At 42.8% G+C, this 23,025-nt stretch overlaps 1 protein-coding gene across 1 annotated transcript in view; it reads right to left on the bottom strand.

Moving 5' to 3' along the window:
- LOC124804818 (protein kibra) overlaps positions 1–23,025 on the bottom strand; it is a 200,890-nt gene that overhangs the window by 59,541 nt on the left and 118,324 nt on the right. Inside the window, exon 3 of the mRNA XM_047265156.1 lies at positions 11,813–11,907. Within this exon, the coding sequence (XP_047121112.1) occupies positions 11,813–11,907 (95 nt within the window). The remainder of the gene's footprint in view (positions 1–11,812; positions 11,908–23,025) is intronic.

Raw genomic sequence — 23,025 nt, forward strand, 5'->3', positions numbered from 1 at the left:
ATCTTTTCGATAAATGAGACCATCGCTTTTTATGTACACTTTTAACGTGGGAGTCCCTTGTTTGTTTCTGTAGTGTGTTTTTAATGCGGCATTACGCAAACGTTTATTTGGAACAAAAATTACTCTGTTATGTAGATGTTTTTTTTCTGATTTTCAGTTCTACAAAATTTCATCGAGTTAGGAATAAAAGTGCAGATTTCTACAGGGAGGTTGACAATTGTAGGTGCAAAGCAAAGGGACGAGTAGAGAACAATGAAACAAGCAAATAATCCCAACCAACATTGGTCCGGAAACCAATGGTTTCCCCGATATGACGCATTACGATTAAATACATGAATCTTGTAACAGAGTTACCTACAATACAAATGGTTCTGAGCACTATGCGACTTAACTTCTGAGGTCATCAGTCGCCTAGAACTTAGAACTAATTAAACCAAACTAACCTACGTCGTTTTTGAAAGTATTTGTATGGAGTGTAGTCATGTATGGAAGTGAAACATGGACGATAAATAGTTTGGACAAGAAGAGAATACAAGCTTTCGAAATGTGGTGCTACAGAAAAGTGCTGAAGATTAGATGGGTAGATCACATAACTAATGATGAAGTATTGAATAGAATTGGGGAGAAGAGGAGTTTGTGGCACAACTTGACAAAAAGAAGGGACCGGTTAGTAGGACATGTTCTGAGGCATCAAGGGATCACAAATTTAGCATTGGAGGGCAGCGTGGAGGGTAAAAGTCGTAGAGGGAGACCAAGAGATGAATACATTAAGCAGATTCAGAAGGATGTAGGTTGAAGTAAGTACTGGGAGATGAAGAAGGTTGCACAGGATAGAGTAGCATGGAGAGCTGCATCAAACCAGTCTCAGAACTGAAGACCACAACAACAACAACAACCTAAGGACATCACACACATCCATGCCCGAGGCAGCAATCGAACCTGCGACCGTAACGGTCGCTCGGCTCCAGACTGTAGCGCCTAGAACCTACAATACAAACCGCAGGTATGAAATTGAGGAGAAAATACATTACAACAAATGTTCCACGCAGCCAGCATCCAAAGATGACAAATAGACTGTTGCGTTATAAACACGGTGATGGCAATGGTTTAATACTCAGCTAGCCTGACGGCGTAATTCAGCTAGCTGTTGGCGACAGCACTCCCTCTACTTATTTACGAGCATTCGTGGAGGGAATAAGATCGGAGTTACCTTTGCGAGACTTTTTTTTAATTGGTCGCAATGCATAATCCCTGAAAACGAGAACGTTAACCACTTTGATTACCTGATCTCGTGGTTTACATTATTAAATTTTTAACAAGAGATTTAAAATGTGCAGCAAATTGGATACTGATTCTGGATTTGCGGCATTGGCTACCTGCATTTCAGCTATAGGATGTCCCTCTGCATAACTCACAGCTTGAAAACATCGGATCCCTATAACAAGCGGTCATCGTTCTCCAACACTCCACTGTTGAGTGAAAGTTATCAAGGACACTGGGTCTTAAAGTCTACGAAACCACAATTATGTTTTTTCTTTTTTAGCTGTAGTGTTACAGGGTTTGCGACACTGCATCTGGAAAGATTATACGACTAAAAAGAAATCATGACAGAAAGCGACACTTGGTGCCACTTGTTTGGAAACTGGCTTATCATCATGGTCGTGGGTGGGCTTTGACACTATAGTGTAGAAAACACTTTCAGAACAGTGTTGCCCCCGCCTCCCGCCTCGTCCACATTAGTCACAATGACAGCAGAAGTTGTGCAGTTACGTTTAAAGCAGGAGAAAAAACTATACTACGGAAAGTGTCAAGTTTCCTACGGCTGCGTGTGTGGACCACTTCGATGACGAGTTTCATTGCTTACCGAATTCAGGATGCGGTACTTCTTTCTGCTGTCCTGATAACAGGGCCTATTGTGTCTGCTGTTTGTTACGTATTCTCTATAGATTTTCCTCTTAAAAGCAAAATTACTTTCCGCTGAGCGTAAGGAGAATTTTGCCGGAGTAGTTTTCTGCTGTTTCGCCGAGGTATCTGACCAAAGCAGATTAAAATGCTGAATAAAAAATAGCTGAATACTCTGTGAAGTACAAGACAACTGAAGACGAACATTTCACACATTTCACAAATGGCGGGGAGCGAGTCGGATTTGGTTTTATGTAAGTAAATTCTCTTACATTGAAAGGGAGCGTTGGAACGCTGTACAAAGGTAGATGATGGCGGTCAATGCGGGATCTGAACCGCGAACATCCTAATGACCAATTCCAGCGCTTGTCTCCTGCAACACCTCGCTCGCACGTTACAGAAAGTCACTTACATACAGTATTTACGAATTGCCTCATTCGCAACGAACTATTAACCTGAGCACTAACGGCTTCCATATCGCTCGTTGGCTGCTTCGGTGTCAACGTACCCTGTAACAACTCAATTGCCATCCACGCGCCACAAAAAGAAGGCAGTATCCATTAGGTTTCGAGGGACGACATTCGCAGCAAAATTTATTATTCAATCAGCAATCGTTAGATGCGCAACCACATACGCGAGCATTAGCCAGAAATACAGGGCGGTCAAGTGCGGAAACGCAATAAAAATTAAAGGAACGCCGCAACGGCAGGTCCTAGCGATAAGCGGCGCTGATTGGCCCATAAAGAAACGATGCACTTCTTTATGGCGGTGCTCCGTTAAACACAGTAATACTGTTTTTTTAATACGTTAAATGATCCAACCGCGACTATAATTACAAATCTGACGATAACTGCTAATAATAGAAATGGTATGCGATTAAGTCTTGCGCAACGGTCGCTTATAAACGGGAGGTCAAAATTAAACATTGGACGCCGGACTGCGCCACCATAATCAGCAGCGGTGGAGTGCTGTTTATTACCAAGTTATTACTGGCCACCAAGGAATAGAACTGATGAATCAATTAGCGGTCGCAAATGAGAAATCGATCCTCCGCTTTTCGGTTAGACAGTCCTCCCGATATTATGGCTAAGAATACCTCTGGAAATAATGGCAAGTATAACGAATATGTGACAAAAACTAAAAACATATAAAAAGCAGCAGGCCACATACTCAAGAGAGGGGCTTTCAAACAGTGTGTTGCAGCTTCCTAGAGCGTCGCAGCCTCAGACCAGAGGAATTTGCTTTACTTTCTTTCTGAGTGGAGGGACAACGTGTGCATTAGTAGTGGAATCTATCGGGCCGGCAAGTAATTGTTATTAGTGTGTGGCAGCACGGTAAATGACAGCCGAATTGTACTACGTGACTCATCTGTTTTTATACAGTAACAAACAGTCTAAAGGTTCGTTTTATCGAACGGGGATGGTTTTTTATTGTTATTTGTGTTCTGTGGTTTTTCTCTGTCACCAACGACAAATTTTTATATGTAAGTACAAAACCTGACATTTCAGATGTATCATGCAGTTCTAAAGGTAGGAAAAGAAGAAAATGTATGAACTATGACAACAGGCACTTGAATTCCGGTATTACGTGTGCTATTCTTGAAAATGAAGAACGATCACAAAGTGTCATTTGTTTCTATGTCCGAGCTACTAAAAGAATGCTTCCGAATAAAATGACACTTGGTGACAAATCACGGTAGCTTGGAAAACAACGAGAATAATTTTCCCATATGTTACAAGAAATTACGGGAAGTCCTACCACCTACTCCTCATCTCCTTCTAGAAGATGTTAAAACGCTGCAAGTGATAAAGAGTGTAGGTCGTGCACACTAAATATCTACCATAGTCTTTTACATGAACGCCGATATGTGTAGAAATTCTGTGTATAGCCTACTTGTGGAAGGACTAGGTTCTGCCAACTGAATAATGTCTTCTACTTTAACCACACTCTGTTGATTCTCAAGTTCAGATGAAACATGTCTGCTGGGCACTGAACCACTCTCATACAGTGTCGTGAAAACACGAGTAAGCACTCTCGAACTAGGTACTCTGCTGTTCGGAAATTGTCTCCTGTATTCTTTACAAGCAGCAGCAGAGCTTACATTACGAAACTCTCACACATATATCATATCAGCATACTCGGCATGCGGCACACTTAAACGGTTCAGTTTAAGTGATCACCAAATCACAATTACAGTTGAAAAGTTCAGATGTGTAAACGCAAACACAACTTAAGAACTTGAGCTTCAAAACAATAATGACAAACTGTAAATAAACCCATAGCAAGTGGAATACCAACACGTGAAATGAAATCTCTGTAAACAATAAAAAGTGGGCGCATCTTATACGGAATGTTTGATTCGAATTAGTCTATACTATAAGTTTCTGAAATATCTGCTATTCCTCCTGAAACACCCCGTATATTTCTATACAGCAACGTCGGACTGGAAACTTATCTGCCTGCGAGTTGCGTCGGGTTCCAAAGTGCAGGGAATGTGCAAACAGCTAAGAAGAAAACGTGCAAAAATCTGTGTGCGTGGGAATCTTGTTCTGACTTGTCCAGTAATTGATGTTTCTTTTGGATTGGGAGCACGATAGCTTGTAGGGTTTTTCTATTTCAGCAAGTACTGAGGAAATGCTGCAGTCGAAGTCGGCTAGTCATAAAGAAAGTATGAAATTGGTTCACGAAATGCTGTGTACGAAGTGATTAGAATATTCTGCGCCCTCATATCATGAATCGCGTAGGGGTTCCGTTGCGAAGTTTCGAATATTGTTGTAAGGATGGAAGAAATTAATCGCCATCTTGTCCGTGTTCCTCGCATAACGAGAAGAACACGCGAAAGGAAAACTGCTCGTGGTATCTACTGTGTCCGTTAGACTAGCTTGTAAACCTTCAGGAGTAAGCGTAGAAGATGTGCATTGTGCAATGAATACCTGTTTCATTAGTAAAGAATCTCCACTGTTATCGAACGTGATTTAGTGGCTTCATTTTTCTATGCTGAATAATCTTCAGTGTGCTGTTTGATTGTAGGTGTGTTGTGTGTATCTTATTTCATTAACAGACCGTTCTTTTAAGTAATTGTTTAGGTTCGTGAAGTTTTGTGCTTTTTAGTTGAGATGTGCTATTTGTCTGCACTGTGTATAGTGTATTTACCTATCTACTGGTTTATTATGATGCGTGTTTTTACTTTGTGATGTATTATTGTCTGCGCTATGTCATACATTATCCAGATGGTATACGAGAAAAAATATTAATCAGATAGGAAAATACACTGTATGCACTACAAACAGATAGCACATCTGAAATGAAAAGCACAAAACATCATGAATCTACAGACTATGAATGATTCTTCTTTATCCGAATTGAGCCGAATGGACGCAAGAATCGGACGGAGAGAGTAGCTATTTTTTTCAAAAAGCGTCGCAGATTTGTTTGTCGTGAAACTGGTAGTGAACCAACTTAAGTTGTTTTCGAAGCCTCGTTTGTTTCAATTACTCCACCGACAAATAATCTAATAAAAACAATATCAACAACGAAAACACGAAATCATGGTTAACATTGCTGTCACTCTGGAATGCATGCTCTAGTCGGAAGCATTTCATTATTACCCATTCTTACACCAATACGGTGAGAAAAATCAAAAAGCAACTATACAATGAAAAATATTAGAGACAGATATAGATTACAAGCTGGCTAAGCGTGTGCGTTACTTTCTAATAAAAATCCCCAAAAAATTACTGCTAAGAACATCAAGATGAAGATACTCTATTGAAGAAAATGACTGCACACGAAATATAAATTTAAAAAAAAACATGTAGCTTACATAAAACCTGCTGAATGGAAATGAAAATCAGCATAACATTCGATCATTTTGCTGTGATGTACCCTTTAGCCCCGAAGCAGTTGAAGCATTAAAAAAATAATATTTTGAAATATTTTGAAATTAAATAAAAAGATGATTTAATTGGGATAATTACGTTTTCATATTGTAAAAAAAATACATCTTAGACTACACTCCCACTCTTTAAATTCTGAAATCGCATTAACATGTGAGCACGCGAATACAGGAAAGAATACCCAAAGTGCACGGAGGAAACGGATGGTATCAAATGCAAGCAAAAAGCCTGAAACGGATCCACTTGTACTGTGATAGTAACAGCTCTTGCAGTCTTCATTCCGGTAACGCGTCTGTTCTATTGACAAGATATCAAGAGGCTTTTTACTGCAGCATCGGCCTCACCGAAGGTCTGGCCGCCGGGCGCAAGGGAGTTCCCGCGCAACGCACGTGACACGCGTGTTGCCTACTTGCCGCTCCCGAAGGAGCTTTCCGAGATGACAGGAAGCGTGAAAAAAATTTCATTGATCAACGCTTGCAGCCCATGTTCGACGACACGCTCAGTGATATACTGCGTATACATGTCGCCACTAATCACTATTCCACATACGCTTACTAAGACTTATTTTTGCTGCACTTGATTACGAAGTAAAGTTATGTGCATCCGCGCAAAATGTGCTTAATGTAACAGCATCTTCACAGACTTGCGAAAGCAGAATTATTTATAACGTATAAATTGAAGCCTATTCTTAATTTATAACCGACTGCAAGATATTTCTAGATTCCTTGCACGAAACTGGAAAATGAATTTTATAAACTTACACATAAGAGCAAAATATTTGTTTTCTCTGTCTACCAATTTACAGTTTTTAACACTTCCATAACAGTCAGTCTCCCTAAAGTCAAACTTGCGAAGACCCGCAATGCTCTAATTCGAATACAACTCGTATTCCTATTAATCTCCCCTGATATGTTCGCTACATATTATAGCAATATTTCATCAAACGTCGTTCAAACTATTTACGAGTAATATCTCTTGTAGGCGAAACAAAATTACGCGAACCAAAATTACGCGAAGTCCTGCAAATGAACCTAAGATTTTCTTTTGCTTTGTACATAAAAGACCCTACGTGATTTTCATTCTTTATCCCCAAACATTGTTATTGTCTCTTGCTTTTATGACAGAATGCAGTTTGGAGTAATCCTATCTTCGAACGCCACAATTATACATATAGTAGCTCTCGTAACTTCACATTTCTCTATGTTTCTGACCAGTTGTTAACAGCTCCACATGGCTAAGAACTTCACACCGTATGGAAATTGGATTTAGATTTTTAGTTGATGACTTTATCTTCAGATAACACTAACATTTTTGAAATATCTGAAGTCTTATATATTATTATGCGCCAGATAGTGACTTCACAATATCAGCAGTTGCAGATCTAACATAGTGGCGCTGCTAGACGTACTTGCGTGTCTGCCATTTTACTTATTTTCTCACTATCCTTGCGTAACTAGAACTGATAAAGACTCTGATAAAAGAAAAATCGTGATGAAGGAAACTAAACTGTTGCACCAGCATAAAATTTACCAGTTCACTTTACGGAAACGCGAGTAATAAGCCTACAACTCTGTACTCTTCTGCATCACTACATTTCAAAAGCTTCTATTCTCTTCTTACCTTAACTTTTGCGCTCCACCTCCACACAAGACTACAAAGACGCTACTGACAAATTATCCATTCCGTTCAACTGCTCTTCCAAGTCCCGTACTATTTCTAATATATCCACAATGTCATCAGCAAACAGCAGTGCTTTTATTACTTCTCCTTGAACTTTAATTCTGTTTCCAAATGTCTCCTTGGTTTCCCTCGCTGCTTTCTCAATGAACAAATTTAATAACACAGGGCAGAGGCTTCAAATCCTAAAGCATACCATTCTGGAACTGCTGCAGCTCTTTCATATCCTTTGACCCTTATAACTGCAATGTGGTTTCTGCACAAGTTCGGAATTACCTTTCACTCTCTTTATTTTATATCTGCTACATTCAGAATTTTAAAGAGTGTAGTCTAGTCAACACTGCCAAAGGCTCACTCTAAATCTGCAAACGCTGTAAAAGTACTGGTTGATTTTTGCAGAGAAGAGAACAGTGACCAACCACTTTTAATAACATTAATTATTCACATAAATAGTGCCGTTACCGGTTTCGGACCGACAAGTTCAACAGATTTATTGCTGTTTACGTTAGTTTTCACTTTTTATTCCTCTTTACGGTGAAAATTCCTCGGGGTGCCCTACCACCAAAACATGATGTGAGAAACGTCCTGTTTGACTGTAAATGTACCTAATAACAGTTCAAAACAATGTAAATAAATCATTAAAGCGAAACTGTTATAGTTTTACATTACGTACGTCTAAAATTCCGCGCAATTACATTGCAATGCTCGCTGCTCGTATTTATGCAGTAGATTCATAAATCCGCTTGAAAAGATTGAAATATATGTATACAAAAGTAAATCACCAAAAGAACCCTCAATGAACAGACTGAGTTAGCCAATGCAATGTCTTTTCAAATTTCATTCACCTGTTTTCCTTTTTGAAACATATATTAAGCACTTATTCCTTCGACAGTAACAACACGCAGACACTACCCCAACATGAAACAGTACATAAAATATAACAGCTTGCTTAGTCGTGCATTATTAGAACAGTCGAACTGATTTAAACCTTCAACCAGCAATAGCATTTTAATATAATGTCCGCTGTCGTAATATTTATTTATGTACTACTGTCTCTCATCATTTACTTTCTTTCCAGTGTACACCGTAATATTTACGTAATGCCATTTCAGTAACATTTTTTTAAAAACTAGCTTCTTTCTTTGTTTCTCTTAATTATAATAAATGACCACTCACTGAATACAAATTGCATGAAATGAAACTTTTATACTCGGTTAACTTCTAGTATCACATCAATGTACCTATTGAAATATCTCTGAGAAATTCTGTAGCACTGTTAAACTTGTGATATCGCCATCTTTGTAAGCATATTCCCATGTTAAGAAAATTTTGGCGTGTGTGAGTGGTGCTTTACAACATATGCGTTCATACGGTCTTTGCTACTGCGTGAACACAAGCAATCTGCATCGCCATGTATTGACGCGGGATGTTCCACGCAAGTAACGTAAAACTAAAACAGTTTCTAATGATTTATTTACATTGTTTTCAATCGTTATTAGGTACAATTACGTTCTAATGTCTTCGTTGTATGGCATCAAAACCCTTAAAAATTTTCAAAAATGGTTCAAATGGCTCTGAGCACTATGGGACTTAACATCTGTGGTCATCAGTCCCCTAGAACTTAGAACTACTTAAACCTAACTAACCTAATGACATCACACACATCGATGCCCGAGGCAGGATTCGAACCTGCGACCGTAGCAGTCGCGCGGTTCCGGACTGCGCGCCTAGAACCGCTAGACCACCGCGGCTGGCAAAGTGAAAACTAATGTAAACAACAAGAAATATGTATCTTAACGAGGAAAGACGCCTGATCATGAACCTGTCGCTTTGAAACCGGTGTATGTGAATAAAAAGCATTATTACAAGTGGCCGGTTGCTATTTTCTCCTTTCCAGGATTCAACCAGTATTTTGTACACAGTCACAATTTCAAAATGCCAGTTTCCAACAAAATACCTATAGGTTTGCCTTTCTTCAGGCCGTTTTTTAAGATAAGTCGTAGGGTCGACACTGCCTCGCGCGCTCCTCCTACATCTCTCCGGATCCCAAACTGATTTTCCCCAAGGTCGGTCTCTATCAGTTTTTCCGCTCTTGCCATTGTTTCGTGTACGATCGACATCCCCTGTTATAGTAGTATTTGGTACTGTAACGAGGTAGGCAGAGTCAGCGGTCGAAGTACGAGGCGGGCTCGACGGCACCTCGGGAGAGCAGGCAGGAGCGGGATGTGGAGGCGGCGCGGCGCGGACAGCGGAGCTCGGGCGCTCGCCTGATTGCAGTCGGATTTACGGCCGGAAGCGGGCGCAGCGCGGGGCGCGTGGCCGTGGGAAAGCGCTTTCCCCCCCTGCTCCCCTTTCTGGGTCGCCGCGCCGCTGCTGCTTCCTGCGCCCATCTGTCTGTCGGGCGGGCGGTGATGCAGGCGGCGGCGACTCGCGTCTGCTGCTCGTCTTGCTCCAGCTGACTCGGGACTTCCGCTGCGGGCGCATCTAGCTGCATTCTCGCTTACGACCAGCGCACCGGGATCCCCCCTATCCGACCGTACCAATTGCTCTAATCATCTGATCAAATATAACCAGACAGCCCTATGTAATGTGGAACTGACCACTAGATGTCACGAGAGGTGGGCTCGCCAGTATAAAAGGAAGGGGGTGGGGAATAGTAAAATGGGTCGGTCAGGAGAGCTCGATTTCGAATGTGGGCTGGTCATTGGACATCACCAGAGTATCATCAGTGATATTTCAACCCTTCTAAAGCTGCCCATGTCGACTGGTGGTGCTGTGGTTGTGAAACACAGAAACACGAAGGAACAACCGTAACTAAATCAACGCCAGGCAGAGCACACGTACTGACGCACAGGGATTGTCGAGCGCTGCGGAGTGCGGTTGTAAGAAATCCCACGAAATCAGCGGGAGGAGTCACTCGTATGAGTTCCAAAGTGCTACTAGCAGTCCAGCTAGTACAATTACTGTGCGTATGGAATTAAAAGGAAAAGAGTGCAATGGTCGTGCAACTCTGCATTAGCGAAACATTACAGAAATGTCTCACTAACGCAGAGCTGCAAGCTGCAAAGGACGCTTGAGCTGATGCAAAGGACGACGGAACTGGGCAGTGGATGACGGGAAACTAGCAGAGGAGACAATGGTAGTCCGAGAGAAAGAGAGGGAATAAAAAGTGAAACATAGTTGACAGTAATAGAACAGTGCTAGGAAAAGAGGAAAGGGGGGTGGAGCAATAAAGAGAAAGTGGAAATGGGTGAGAGCTAGTGATAATGAAAGACATAGTATATGACAATGACAACGAGAAAGAGAGAGACAGTAACTGCGAGAAAAGACAGCAGCAGTATTAGGAAGGAAGGAATAAGGTATCAACAGTAAGAGAGAGCAAGAGGGGGACGGTGACAGTAACAGGAGACTATAGTAGCAGGACAGAACGAAGGGGACTGTAGCTGTGACAATTACAGACACAGAGAGTTAATGGCAGTGAATTCGGCTAAATAAGTAGTGAGAAAAGTCAAATAGGAGTGGATGGGTATGAGCGACTTAGAGCGATGGACTACGGTGTGTGAATGAATTACAGTTTGGGGAGCTTGTGGCAGTTTGAGGTTAGCTGAGCCGGCCGCGGTGGCCGAGCAGTTCTAGGCGCTTCAGTCCGGAACAGCGCGACTGCTACGGTCGCAGGTTCGAATCCTGCCTCGGGCATGGATGTGTGTGATGTCCTTAGGTTAGTTAGGTTTAAGTAGTTCTAAGTTCTAGGGGACTGTTGACCTCAGATGTTAAGTCCCATAGTGCTCAGAGCCATTTGAACCATTTTAGGTTAGCTGCACGTAAAAAAAAGGCACGAATATATTCGCATGACAAAATATTTGGGGAAATTTTTAAAGGAGCTGAGGAAGGTAGAATGAGGCAGCGTTTACACTCAGAGACTTTTAAACAATCAGTAACAGTTTCGCATTTTTTGTGCTCACCTAGGGGCATTTTCCCGCTGGTAATTTTTGAATCAGTTGTTAGCAGATACTCTGATTAGATATACGTTTAAATATTGGCACTGAGCGTCGTTTACATAGTTCACACTTTTTGGTGAGTGAAACTTCTAAGAAAACTTTTTAATTTGTTGTGGCCCGATGTTGTATGATAAACGCACCCCACTCTTTATGTTTCTGTAATCTGAATTATAGATATCTGATTGTGGCAGTAGCCAAAACGGCTACAAGGAAATTCATTTAACGATCTACATAGGTCTTTTTTTTAGTATATATTGGGTATCTGCAGCTTAAGTACGCACACGCACGTTCTAATGATCGCGCGAAGCGGAACGGAGGGTTGAAGTAGTCGCTACTCACCTCGAGGACGTCTTGCGCCGTCTGCAAGTAGTCCCGTAGCATCGCCTCCTGGATAGCTCGCCACTCGAGGCGGGGGTCCTCCAGCTGCGTGCATTCTGTAACCACGGATGCAAATTATAGCGGGCAAGTGCTCAGGAACAGAAACAAGCAGATAGCGGTGCAATTGAATCAGCGAATTGCGTCTTAGATAAAGTATCTCTTGAGGTCCACTGTGATACGATGTTACCTAGTACACTATCGATGTATTCTGTATTCTCTGGAAAGAATTGACAAACGTGTAGTGAGAGGTGTGCACACTAAATTACAAGTATATAATAATAACAATAATAATAACATATTATAATAATTTCGCACCACTTTTCTCCCCAAGGAAAAGTGACCTACAGTTTAACGTGGAATCTGAACCACACGTCGTTTCTGACATATCTCCACATCACTGAGAGGTGAATGCTAAGTTAAAAAGTAGAGTGAAAAATCCGAGCCCCGGGTGAGATTCGATCCCGCGATCTTTCACCATCAAGGCACGCACATCACCGCTACACCTCAATGCCCGACACTGCGAGCGAACAAACCTGTATGATAGTTACTTTTCGCAGAAAAATAATGACAAATAATACCATTATACGGGTTAATGCAGATCACAGTCTACACAAATAACCGAAAAGAACTCGGATAATCCAAAATACACATTTTTTTTTTTTTTTTTTTTTTTTTTTTTTTTTTTTTTTTTTTTTTTTTTACCGGTGACTGTCATCTGCTTTATTTTTCACAACATGTCGTCTGGACTAACTACTTGGTCTTATGTTGTCAGAAGTTAGCGTAGAAAGCCGAGAGGCCGCTCAAGTGAAATATAAAATAAATATTGTGGACCATCAGTACTGTATTATTCAGTTTTAACTTATTTACAAAATTACAACACAACGCATTGTATTTCGTGTCACTTTCTCTCAGTTCGATTTTGGAAAATAATCGTCCTTTTAGTTCTGTTTCAGTTTTTCGTTTACTTTTTCCCCGACGACGATTCTCGTTTTGCGCAGAATAAAAACATCGCCTATAGTCAAACGAATTTTGTCCCGCATAATCCACTAACTAATCAACGCAGAGTAAAAACATCGCCTATAGTCAAACGAATTTTGTCCCGCATAATCCACTAACTAATCAACGCACTCCAGTACCTCGGTGTGCATGATAACGGTTTCCTCACTCGCCTAGTTTTCGTTCTTGCTCTACCGAACGCACTTTATTCACTGTATCCGCGTCAATTAGCTGCTCAAATCTCCGCTCGTATTTAACCACTCAAGGATGTTTTCGTTACCAACCTCTTCAAAATCATAGATTTTTATTCTGAACAAAAATAATCGTGGTATAAAGAGCAATCAAAAAGTTTCGTTATGAGGGCGTTGCTGTAGCGTATATGCACCGTAGCGCCACTTCGATGCGGGTATATAAGCACCGACACGTAGTCAAGGGATTAGTGTGGGATTCGTGTCTTTACGACGTGCGTGTGGTAAATGCGGAAAGGTGATCTATGGTGACGTTAATACCAAAGATGTCCAAACAGGGCCAAAGTGCTGTTACTCTTTTCTTGGCAAACACTGGTAGACATCCTAGGGAAAATGTATATGCGGCAACACGTGTGTCGAAAGACATCGTTGTGGAACGGTACGCCAAGTTCCATGCTGGTCGCTATTCGACACAAAACGCCGGTCAATGTAGAAGGCCAGTCTCAACCAGTATCAGAAGTTACGCCAACTCATGTGGGAGACACTCGTTCACCCGTCCTACAGTCTTGATATCTTCCCATGCGATGGTCACGCCTTCGGTCCCTTAAAAAAATCCTTGAAGGGTCGAAGATTCCTGTCGGACGACAATGTGCAGTAAGCAGTTACGGACTACTTCACGCAGCAGGGTGCCGTGTTTTACCAAAGGGGTATGTTCAAACTGCTGCATCGGTGGGATGATTGCCTCAGTGTTCACGGCGACATTGCCTGGCCAAAAACATTTTGATCGCCACTTATAATAACACTTCAGGCTTAGGTCTTTTTCTAAATCTCCGAGCTGTGCGCGGACATTTCTCAAGCCGGATAATAGCATTTGGATAACAGGGACATTGCTGATTATCACACCTCCCTAATAGAGTGGCTGTAATGCGGCAAAGATCCTCATATACGGTGCGGCAAATGTTAAATTAGGTTTTTATGCGTGAACATGCTGAATTCTACAGGTGCAAATAGTGGCGCGGATGTTCGCTTACATGAGCCATGCGCACAGGATCTTCGCCATGTTCGTTCAGGGCAATGGTCTCGGAAATAGGGTTTCAAGAAGGTGGGTGAAAAGTAGTTTATAGAAGTGGCTGATACGAGTTTATCTGTTTTTGGGGATCCATGCCGGTATTCCAATCGATTATCAACCTTTGGTTTCAAACGCAGGAAGCTGTTAATTAGGAAACAATGCGATTAGAAAACACATTGAGTAACGTCATGATGCATCGGTTTCCTCTGCTTGACTACCACAGAAGACAGAGAATTTGAAGATTTTTGCAACCATCCTGCAACAGGAGGACGGTGAGAGATACGGACCCACTGGCGAGCATCCACCATCCGGCATCCCTTTTTTCGGTGCGCTGTCGCAGACAAGTGTGGGCCCTTCTAACGCTACATCAGACGCGCCGCCGCCGGGTATTTTTACGGCCGGCACTTTTGAGGAATTTAAAGTCAGCAGGCGGTGTGGCGTGGCTCGGAGTGGCGGCTCGTCTGTGTCGCTCACCTCTCTGGCCCGTCGGGACACGAGCCGCTCCCGGCCTCGCGATGAGTTTCCCCAGCACCCCGCAAATGTGTACAGCTACTGCTGGACTGAGTGGCAGTAATTGTTGGAGGTTTACATAAAGCTAAGAGTTCTCCAACGCTAATGCACCATCACTACTCGGGAAAAATATCATGTGGGCGTTTCACTGAATACTGGAAACGAGCATATCATTGTTTTTGAAAATCTCGCGTTATAAATCAGTCCTTGCTGTTGAATGCATGGATGACAGAGTGTAGTTTCGATGTAGATGTAGCACTGAGACGACAGAATTCACAGGGTACCTGCTAACATCGCATCGGACCCCCTTTAGCCCGGCGTAGTGCAGCAATTCTACGTGCCAAGAACTCAACAAGTCCTCGGAGGTCCCCTGCAGAAATATTGGGCCATATTGTGTACTTAGCCGTCTGTAATTGCGAAAGTATTGCCGGTGCAGCATTCTGTGCACGAACTGACCTCTCGATTGTGTCCCGTAAATAATCGATGGTATTCATGTTGGGTCAATTGGGTGGCCATTTCATTCACTCGAGTTGTCCAGAATGTTCTCCAAACCAATCGCGAACAACAGCGCCCTGGTAACATGACGCATTGACTTCTATAAAAATTCCATCGTTGTTTGGGAATATGAAGTTCATGAATGGCTGCAAATGATCTCCCCAAGTAGCCGAACTTCGCCATTTACAGACAATGATCGGCTCAACGGAACCAGAGGACTCAGTCCATTCCATGTAAACACAGCCCACACCACTATGGAGCCAACACCGGCTTGCACAGTGCCTAGTTGACAACTTGAGTCCAAGGCTTCGTGAAGTCTGCGCACTCGAACCCTGCCATCAACTCTTACCAACTGAAATCGGGATTCATTTCACCAGGCCACGCGTTTTCCACTCGGCTAGGGCACAACCGATAGGTCACGAGCTCAGGAGAGGCGCCGCTGGCGATGTCGTGGTATTAGCAAACCACTCGGTTCGGTCATTTGCTGCTATAGCCCATTAACGCCACATTTCACCGCACTGTCCTGACGGATACGTTCATTGTACGTCCCACATTGATTACTGCGGTTATTTCATGCTGTGTTGGTTGCCTGTTAGCACTGACAACTCTACGCAAACATCGTTGCTCTCGGTCGTTAAGTGAAGGCCGTCGGCCACTGTGTTGTCTGTGGTGAGAGGCAATGCCTAAAATTTGGTATTTCGAAATACGTCCACTAGGGAGCAATCTAACGGTTGTGTTCACTTGCGGGGGAAGGTTAGTGGCTTCACTAAGTAGGCCTACAACTGAATTTAACTTTTAGTGTCTTGGCAGAAAGTAACTGCATTGTCATTGCGCGTGGGTGTTCACACGTGCAACTACGGTGCCGCTGCAGTATGCCACGACCAGTGACGTCACTTCAGTTGCGTTTTTCAGTGCGAAGTAAGAATTCAGAACTTCCGTTGGAGCCAATGACGTGCGCTCCTAACATCTTTGAGATATTCAGACATTTTAGGAGTTGTCAGCTAGAAGATAAAGATTCTACGTTTTATACGACGAAATGGTCAAGCTAACGGAATGAAAAGACTACAAAACTACCCTGACAGAAAAAAAACCGCAGCAGCAAAAAATAAAATAATGTAGCGTAATGAAATTTCGGGAATGCATCTGTCTAGGTAATATATTTAAGCGAGTAACATTGAAAGTATTATAGGTTAATGTAAGCAACAGATAATAACCGAAGAAACCGCTAGAATGTTGAGTGCAAGCACGCAAACGTGTCTGCATTTGTTCTACAGGCGTCGGATGTAAGCATGTGGGATGGAGATCCGTGGCTGTTGCCCCTGGTCGGTTAATAAAAGGGCAGTTAATGCTGTCTGTGGGTGACGCTGGAGTTGCCATCCGATGATGTACCGTATATGCTGGACTGGAGGCAGATCTTGCTTTCGAGAAGCCAAGGCAAGATGTCGACACACTGTAGAGCATGTTGGGTTATAACAACGGTATGTGGGCGTGCGGAGGCATCGCCGACCAAGTGATCCCATTCCACAGGAGTAGACTAAATGACAACCCGGACAGTTCACACTGTCTATTCTTTCAGCAACAGGCCAACATTATGGCACGTTTTTTACAAACGCAACCACAACCGGAGAGTCGAAAGGACGCGCGAACCCAGGTGCCGGGGCTCGCTGTGTTGGGACGGCCGGCGAGCAGCAGAGCACGCGACGCGTGCCGAATAAAGCGGCGCAGGAATGCCCCTTATCGAGCGCCCGTGATAACCATAATAGCCGGACGACGGGCATTCCGGCGCTATCGCCTGTCCGCTGTCTCGTCTTTTGTTCTGGACGGGGCGCCCAAACACAAAGGCAGTCTGTTAGCGCGGCCGCAACAGGCGAGCGCGTTGACCGTTCTCTCCGGAGGGCGACGTTTTGACGAGGTCGATGGCAGCTTTCCTAAACAAAAGGAGCGCACCCATCCCACTCGACACAACCTCTTCTTCGTGAGACAATCGCAGGAAAATCTTATGCACATATTCGAACCCGTGTGGATCTCCTATTCTTTGTCTCAAATAATAGCCAACATGGGCAAATTGAACATTGGTTGAGTGACGTTTCTAAATATACGACTATATTCGTTGCTGAATGACAGAACTCTACGAATTTTGGGGAGAATCGCCCACACAATAGGCAGCACAGGAAAATAAAAAATCGAGAAACAGCAAGCAATGGGCCAGTCAGGAGCCACCCATCGCCGTGTCACACTCCGCCTATGGCCCACAGGATGTGTTAACTATGTCTACAAGTAAATGATCACTCTACAATTCACAATTAAGTGCCTAGTAGACGATTCAATGAACAAGTTTCAAGTTATTTCTCTACCGTTCCACTGTCGAACAGCACGTGGGAAAAGGAACACTTAAATCTTTCCGTGCGAGCTCTGATTTCTCTTGTTTCATTGTGATGATCATTTCTCCCTACGAAGGTAGGAGCAATATATATATATATTCGATTTTCTCACTCTGAGGAGAAAGTTGGTGACTGAAATTCCTTGAGAAGGTACTGCCGAAACGAAAAACGCCTTTGTTTTCATGATTATCACCTCAATTCGTGTATCATATCCGTTTGGATATCAAGTAACTCTTCAACTGGTATCACGACGCTGAGCGCACCCCTACCAGCTCTCCCACCAAGGAAAAGTCCTTGGCAGTAGCCGGAATCGAACTATGATCCTCCAGATAACAGCCAGACTGAGTGACCACTGAGCTACGGAATCTAAAGCAATATAATAAAAACGCCTCAAAATTTAAGTTTCAACATCAGTCATCTGAAATGTATACACATTTTCATATGTATGCAGCACTTTCAACTGCTCTACTTATCCTTCTTGGATCATATAGGCGCGTTTGGTGTCACATCAGTAGCAAAATGTGGCGGTGCCCCATCATGCACGGACCACATTGCACAAACATGGGCCACGGTTAAGATTAGACCCCAATTACATGGAGCTTAATCGCACCGTGAAACCTCAGACATGTTTGTACTAAGTAGAACTGTATTTCATACGGAAATTAGTGTCGGGTCACAACCACACACCCGTACTTACCTCGCAAACAGCCCGTTTGTGGGCTCGTGTTTTCCAAACGGTTTTGCTTCTGTTAGCGTACGCTTTAACGCCTGTCAGTTTTCACTATTAACTGTAATACAACTCGTATGTCTGCTTACTTCACCATTATCAATAGACAGTAGCATTTCCTTTAAGTAGTGTATGCTTTCTATCACCATTTATTTGTCGAGAGTCGTATGGTCGTCTTGAACAAAAGAAATGCTACAGCCACTACAACCCTCGTTATAAGCGTATTAACATCGCCGCCGGAATATCAGTGACCGACTGCGGAAATTCTCGTGTTTGTCTCTTGTAGACTTGACCTTCCTCTATTGTCAGGACTGGAGACGCCCCTCAGCTGCTTCAGAGGACACCACAAAGAAAGAACGCGTCACTCCACCCGGCCTCTTCGCTCGGTTGGCGGCACAGCACATTCCTGCGTCAGTCGTGACACGTGCAAGTTCCGCCATTCTAGCGTGCACGTGTGTCGGCGTGACAGTGATTCACGGTAGCGCTGCTGAACCGAGGGCACGAACGGCTTCCTCATATCAACAGACTCTTGGAACATCGTCGGTCCAGAGTGCCAGCAGCAGATAATAGCTACAAATGACGAACTTCAACAGGCGCCGAATACAATTATTGTTATATTTTATTACAGCTGTACGAATAGAGGAGAGGATAAAGGTGGTATTGGCTGGTAGTAGTAGTAGAATATGGGCACAAGAAATAAAAATCATTTGTTATGCTGACGATGCAGTTCTGCTACCATAGAGTGAAGATAATCTACAGAAACCTTTACATATATTTGGCATGGCACCCAAAAACCTAAATATGGACATATCTGTTCGAGAAACTAAATGTATGACAATGTCTGTGGAACCAATTAGTTACAAATCGAAGTTAGACAGAAAATTATTTAACAGGTAACGACATTTAAATACCTTGGTATTGAATTGTCCAGCTATGAAAATGTCGCAAAGGAGTTAGCGAAAGAACAGAAAAAGCAAACAAAGTAGCAGTGTATTTAAATGATATAATTTGGGGAAAAACAAACACCTAGGAAAAGATGTAAAGGCAAGAATATACAAAACAATAATGTGACCAATTATTAAGTACACAGCTGATACAAAATCAAAAACATCAAAAATTTGAAGACTTTTTGAAACCACGGAAATGAAAATTTTGCGGGGGAGACTGCGGGAGATACAGAGAGAGAGAGAGAGAGAGAGAAGTGAAAGTATTAGAAAAGAATATAAACTGGCTCCATTAATGAGTGGGCACATTAGAAAATGCTGTAACGTAGAGAATACATAGGCAATATGGATGAACGGAAGATTGTGAAAATCGCAAAATTAAATCACCATCCGGCCGTCCACGGGAAAGATGGAGGAGGGACAACCTGAAGATAGACTGAAGCATACTGTTATCGGACTTCAGCCTAGGAAGAAAGGAGGAGGAAGAAGAAGAAAAGAACGAACAAAAACAAGGGGAGGAGGACGAAGCTGACAATACACAACAATCCCTACTTTGCATACATACAGTAGTCACTGGCTCAAGAGTGCTTACTTTGTCGTTATTCTATTCAAGAGTGTTTGTCTAAGTACAGATGTTTGGTTTGGGGTGAACAGAGGCGAAGAGACTTGCATATTTCTGTATTATTCGGAATCTTTGATCGCTACTTAACTGACCCCACGCTATATAGAGTTACGCTGTATGGAAAAAGCTTGTCACTTCAGGTGCCCCTACTCGCTACTGTGTTACGGGTATGATACAAGGGTCATACACAAGCAACTATTACTATTGTCTTTGAATTTCTACGCATTGTCCATTCTCAAATTTGTGTATTCTTCCAGCTACAAATAACCTGCTTCCTCGCACATACCGAGACGCAACGAAGAAATGGCTCACCCAGACAGCAGACATCTATCTCTGAATCATTTCGTGAACATTGCGTGAACGTGCCAAGAGGAACGTTGAATCATTTGGAGAGCTCTCACTCTGAGCCCGGTTCGCGAGCACGTAGTAACGAATTGAGCCACAAAGATTGTGTTATTACTCTTCGTTTCACTTTTCTCGACAGATTTTTCAAAACAGAGGCTATCTATGCGCACCTTCAGTAATTTTTTTTTTTTTTGCGACAAACAAATAAGTTTTTGCAGTGTCACACATCTGTCACAATCGTCTTCGGCCGTGGTTTATGAAACAGTCCTTAATTTTGTTGCATCAGGATTGTGATAGGACCACGGTAAGGTTTACCCTTAAAGCTGGACGTAAATCAACTACTCACGAGGCAACATGATGTATGAAAAAAAAATTTGAAGGTATACTATTATTAGATGGCGCTCATAAGTAATAATATTGAGTAGTGTTGGAGTAACTTACGGGAATGCAGCTGAGTGACGTCGTCGACAACCGCCGATATTTCAACAGTGGCACACCCTGTTACCGCTGTATGAAGGTCCTAATCGTCGGAAAATCTCCCCAACCTGAGATGTTTTGCCTCTATTGGCTGGACATTGTCACTTGTGGTCGATGTAAACGGCCTTCTTCCCCTATCAGCGTCATCTGCGCCTGCGCTGCTTTGGTCAAATTTTTGGCACCATTTCACCACTGTCGGACGCTACTTTGCATTTGGTTCTTAATAGTGCCAGAATTTCACGGTGAATTTGTGTCCAGAATTAGACGTTTTGCCCACAGGAATCATACTGTACCACGTAATTCAACGATGGAGAGCACAACCAGTTGTCGCGTCATTTTACTCGGACGCTGTGATGCGCCTGTTTTAGTTTTCACCCGCAAACATTTTCACGCTACTTTGACAAATAACAGAAAGAAATAAGAGTTCCGGCGCAAGGGACTCAACAGTTAGCAATTCACTTGCTGCAGGTTCCCAGTGACCTTGATCGAGCAAGCCATCAAAGCAGGTGGCACGAGGATGGGTGGAGTTCGCAGTCACCGCCTCTCGCACGAGCGGGAACAACGTGACTGCAACTACACGCAGTAAACGAGATTAGTTCCACGCTAAAATCATAACATACGATCGCACTATGAACATTAAATATGCAGGACTGACTACTTCGAGGAGCTAATTCTCCAACAGGAGAAGTTCTCTATCTCGTGACAAAGATCAGGTTTATGTGATCGCTGTTGCTTTTATTATTGCACTATTGCAGTACAGATACGCCGAAAGTGTTGTACACTGTTCACAGGTTACCCTCGTTACGTGTGTTTTAACCACTTGCATTTGCACTCAGATGCCAAGTAGTGAAACAACGTACGCGAACACAACTGATGTTTTGAGAAACATGACTATGTCAGCATTGCATATGTTCACATATATTATTTCAAGCAAATGCTTAGTTTTTTTGACAAATAACACATCACTTATGACTACGTGAATGTGATGGTCATAGCCGGCCGGTGTGGCCGAGCGGTTCTAGGCGCTTCAGTCTGGAACCGCGCGACCGCTACGGTCGCAGGTTCGAATCCTGCCTCGGGCATGGATGTGTGTGATGTCCTTTAGGTCAGTTAGGTTTAAGTAGTTCTAAGTTCTAGGGGACTGATGACTTCACATGTTAAGTCCCATAGTGCTCAGAGCCATTTGAACCATTTTTTTTTTTTTATGGTCATAACAGTTTGTCACAGGGTGCTTCTGTTATCTTTTAAATTCGTTAAACTTCAAACATCGACTGTACGTAAGTGCAGACCTTTACAGCTGAAGGACGTCGATGGGTAATAGAGCAGACACATCTCCGTATTTTAAAATACTTACACTGTAAGAGCTATATTCTTTATCTTGACGGTGCTCCTTTACGAAACTAGAGAACTTGGGAATTTTCCACTCCCATATAACAAAAATTTTGTCGTCTCATATATATAATTTTGTCGGCTCATATATATTTCTTAAAAAGAGAAAATAGCGCCTTAAATATTTCTACAGAGACCTGGCCTACTCAACAACATGATTTTGTTGGACATAAATTGATGCAGCTAACCTTTCTACGACAACGTAGATATCGACAAAATGTTGAGCACCAAATCGGACACTGTGGAAGAGATGAGCGGCGACGCTTGTAGGACTATTTCTTCTTGTCTTTTTAGCTGGACATCGCGATTGCGGCGTAAAAATAGATCTCGAGAAGGAGAACCTCGCAACGCATCGGAGACAGACCGCAGAACTTGCGGACGGCTGCCTTCCATCACACAGAAAGAGCATTCTGTGAGATGATACATCCAACCGCGCTCCTGTGCTTTCTCGACAGAGCGTCGAACTGTTTACGTTCCCCCTACAGGTTCGACGCAAATCATTGGACGACATAGCTCGTTCTGCAATAGGGAGTATAAAAGAAGAAATCGAATTTTGAAGTGTGTTTCGCAACACTCATCACCTGCATCCATTTTCGAATTAGTAGTTCATCTGTTTGACGATAAATATGTTCAACCCCTCCCCACTACCCCCTCCTCGATCAAATCAGAGTGAAAATTACTACACATCATGAGCTACACAAAGAGTAAGGCCAAAACAAACAAGCATAATAGTTTAACAGTTGGGAGGGAACTAGAGTTAAATGAAAACTGCAAAGAGTGATCTATTTCTTTGAAGAGAGAGATGCTACAGATAATATAAATTCACATCTACATCTACATGTATACTAAGCAAGCCATCGTACGGTGCGTGGCGGAAGGTACGTTGTACCACTAATAGTCATTTTCTTTCTTCTTCCACTCGCGAACAGGGCGAGGGGAAAACAACTGTCTATGTGTCTCCGTACGAGCCCTAAATTTCTCATACCTTATCTTCGTGGTCCTTAGACGAAATATATGTTGGCGGTAGTAGA

The sequence above is a fragment of the Schistocerca piceifrons genome, chromosome 7 (genome assembly GCF_021461385.2).
Source record: "Schistocerca piceifrons isolate TAMUIC-IGC-003096 chromosome 7, iqSchPice1.1, whole genome shotgun sequence".
In the NCBI taxonomy this organism is placed as follows: domain Eukaryota; kingdom Metazoa; phylum Arthropoda; class Insecta; order Orthoptera; family Acrididae; genus Schistocerca; species Schistocerca piceifrons.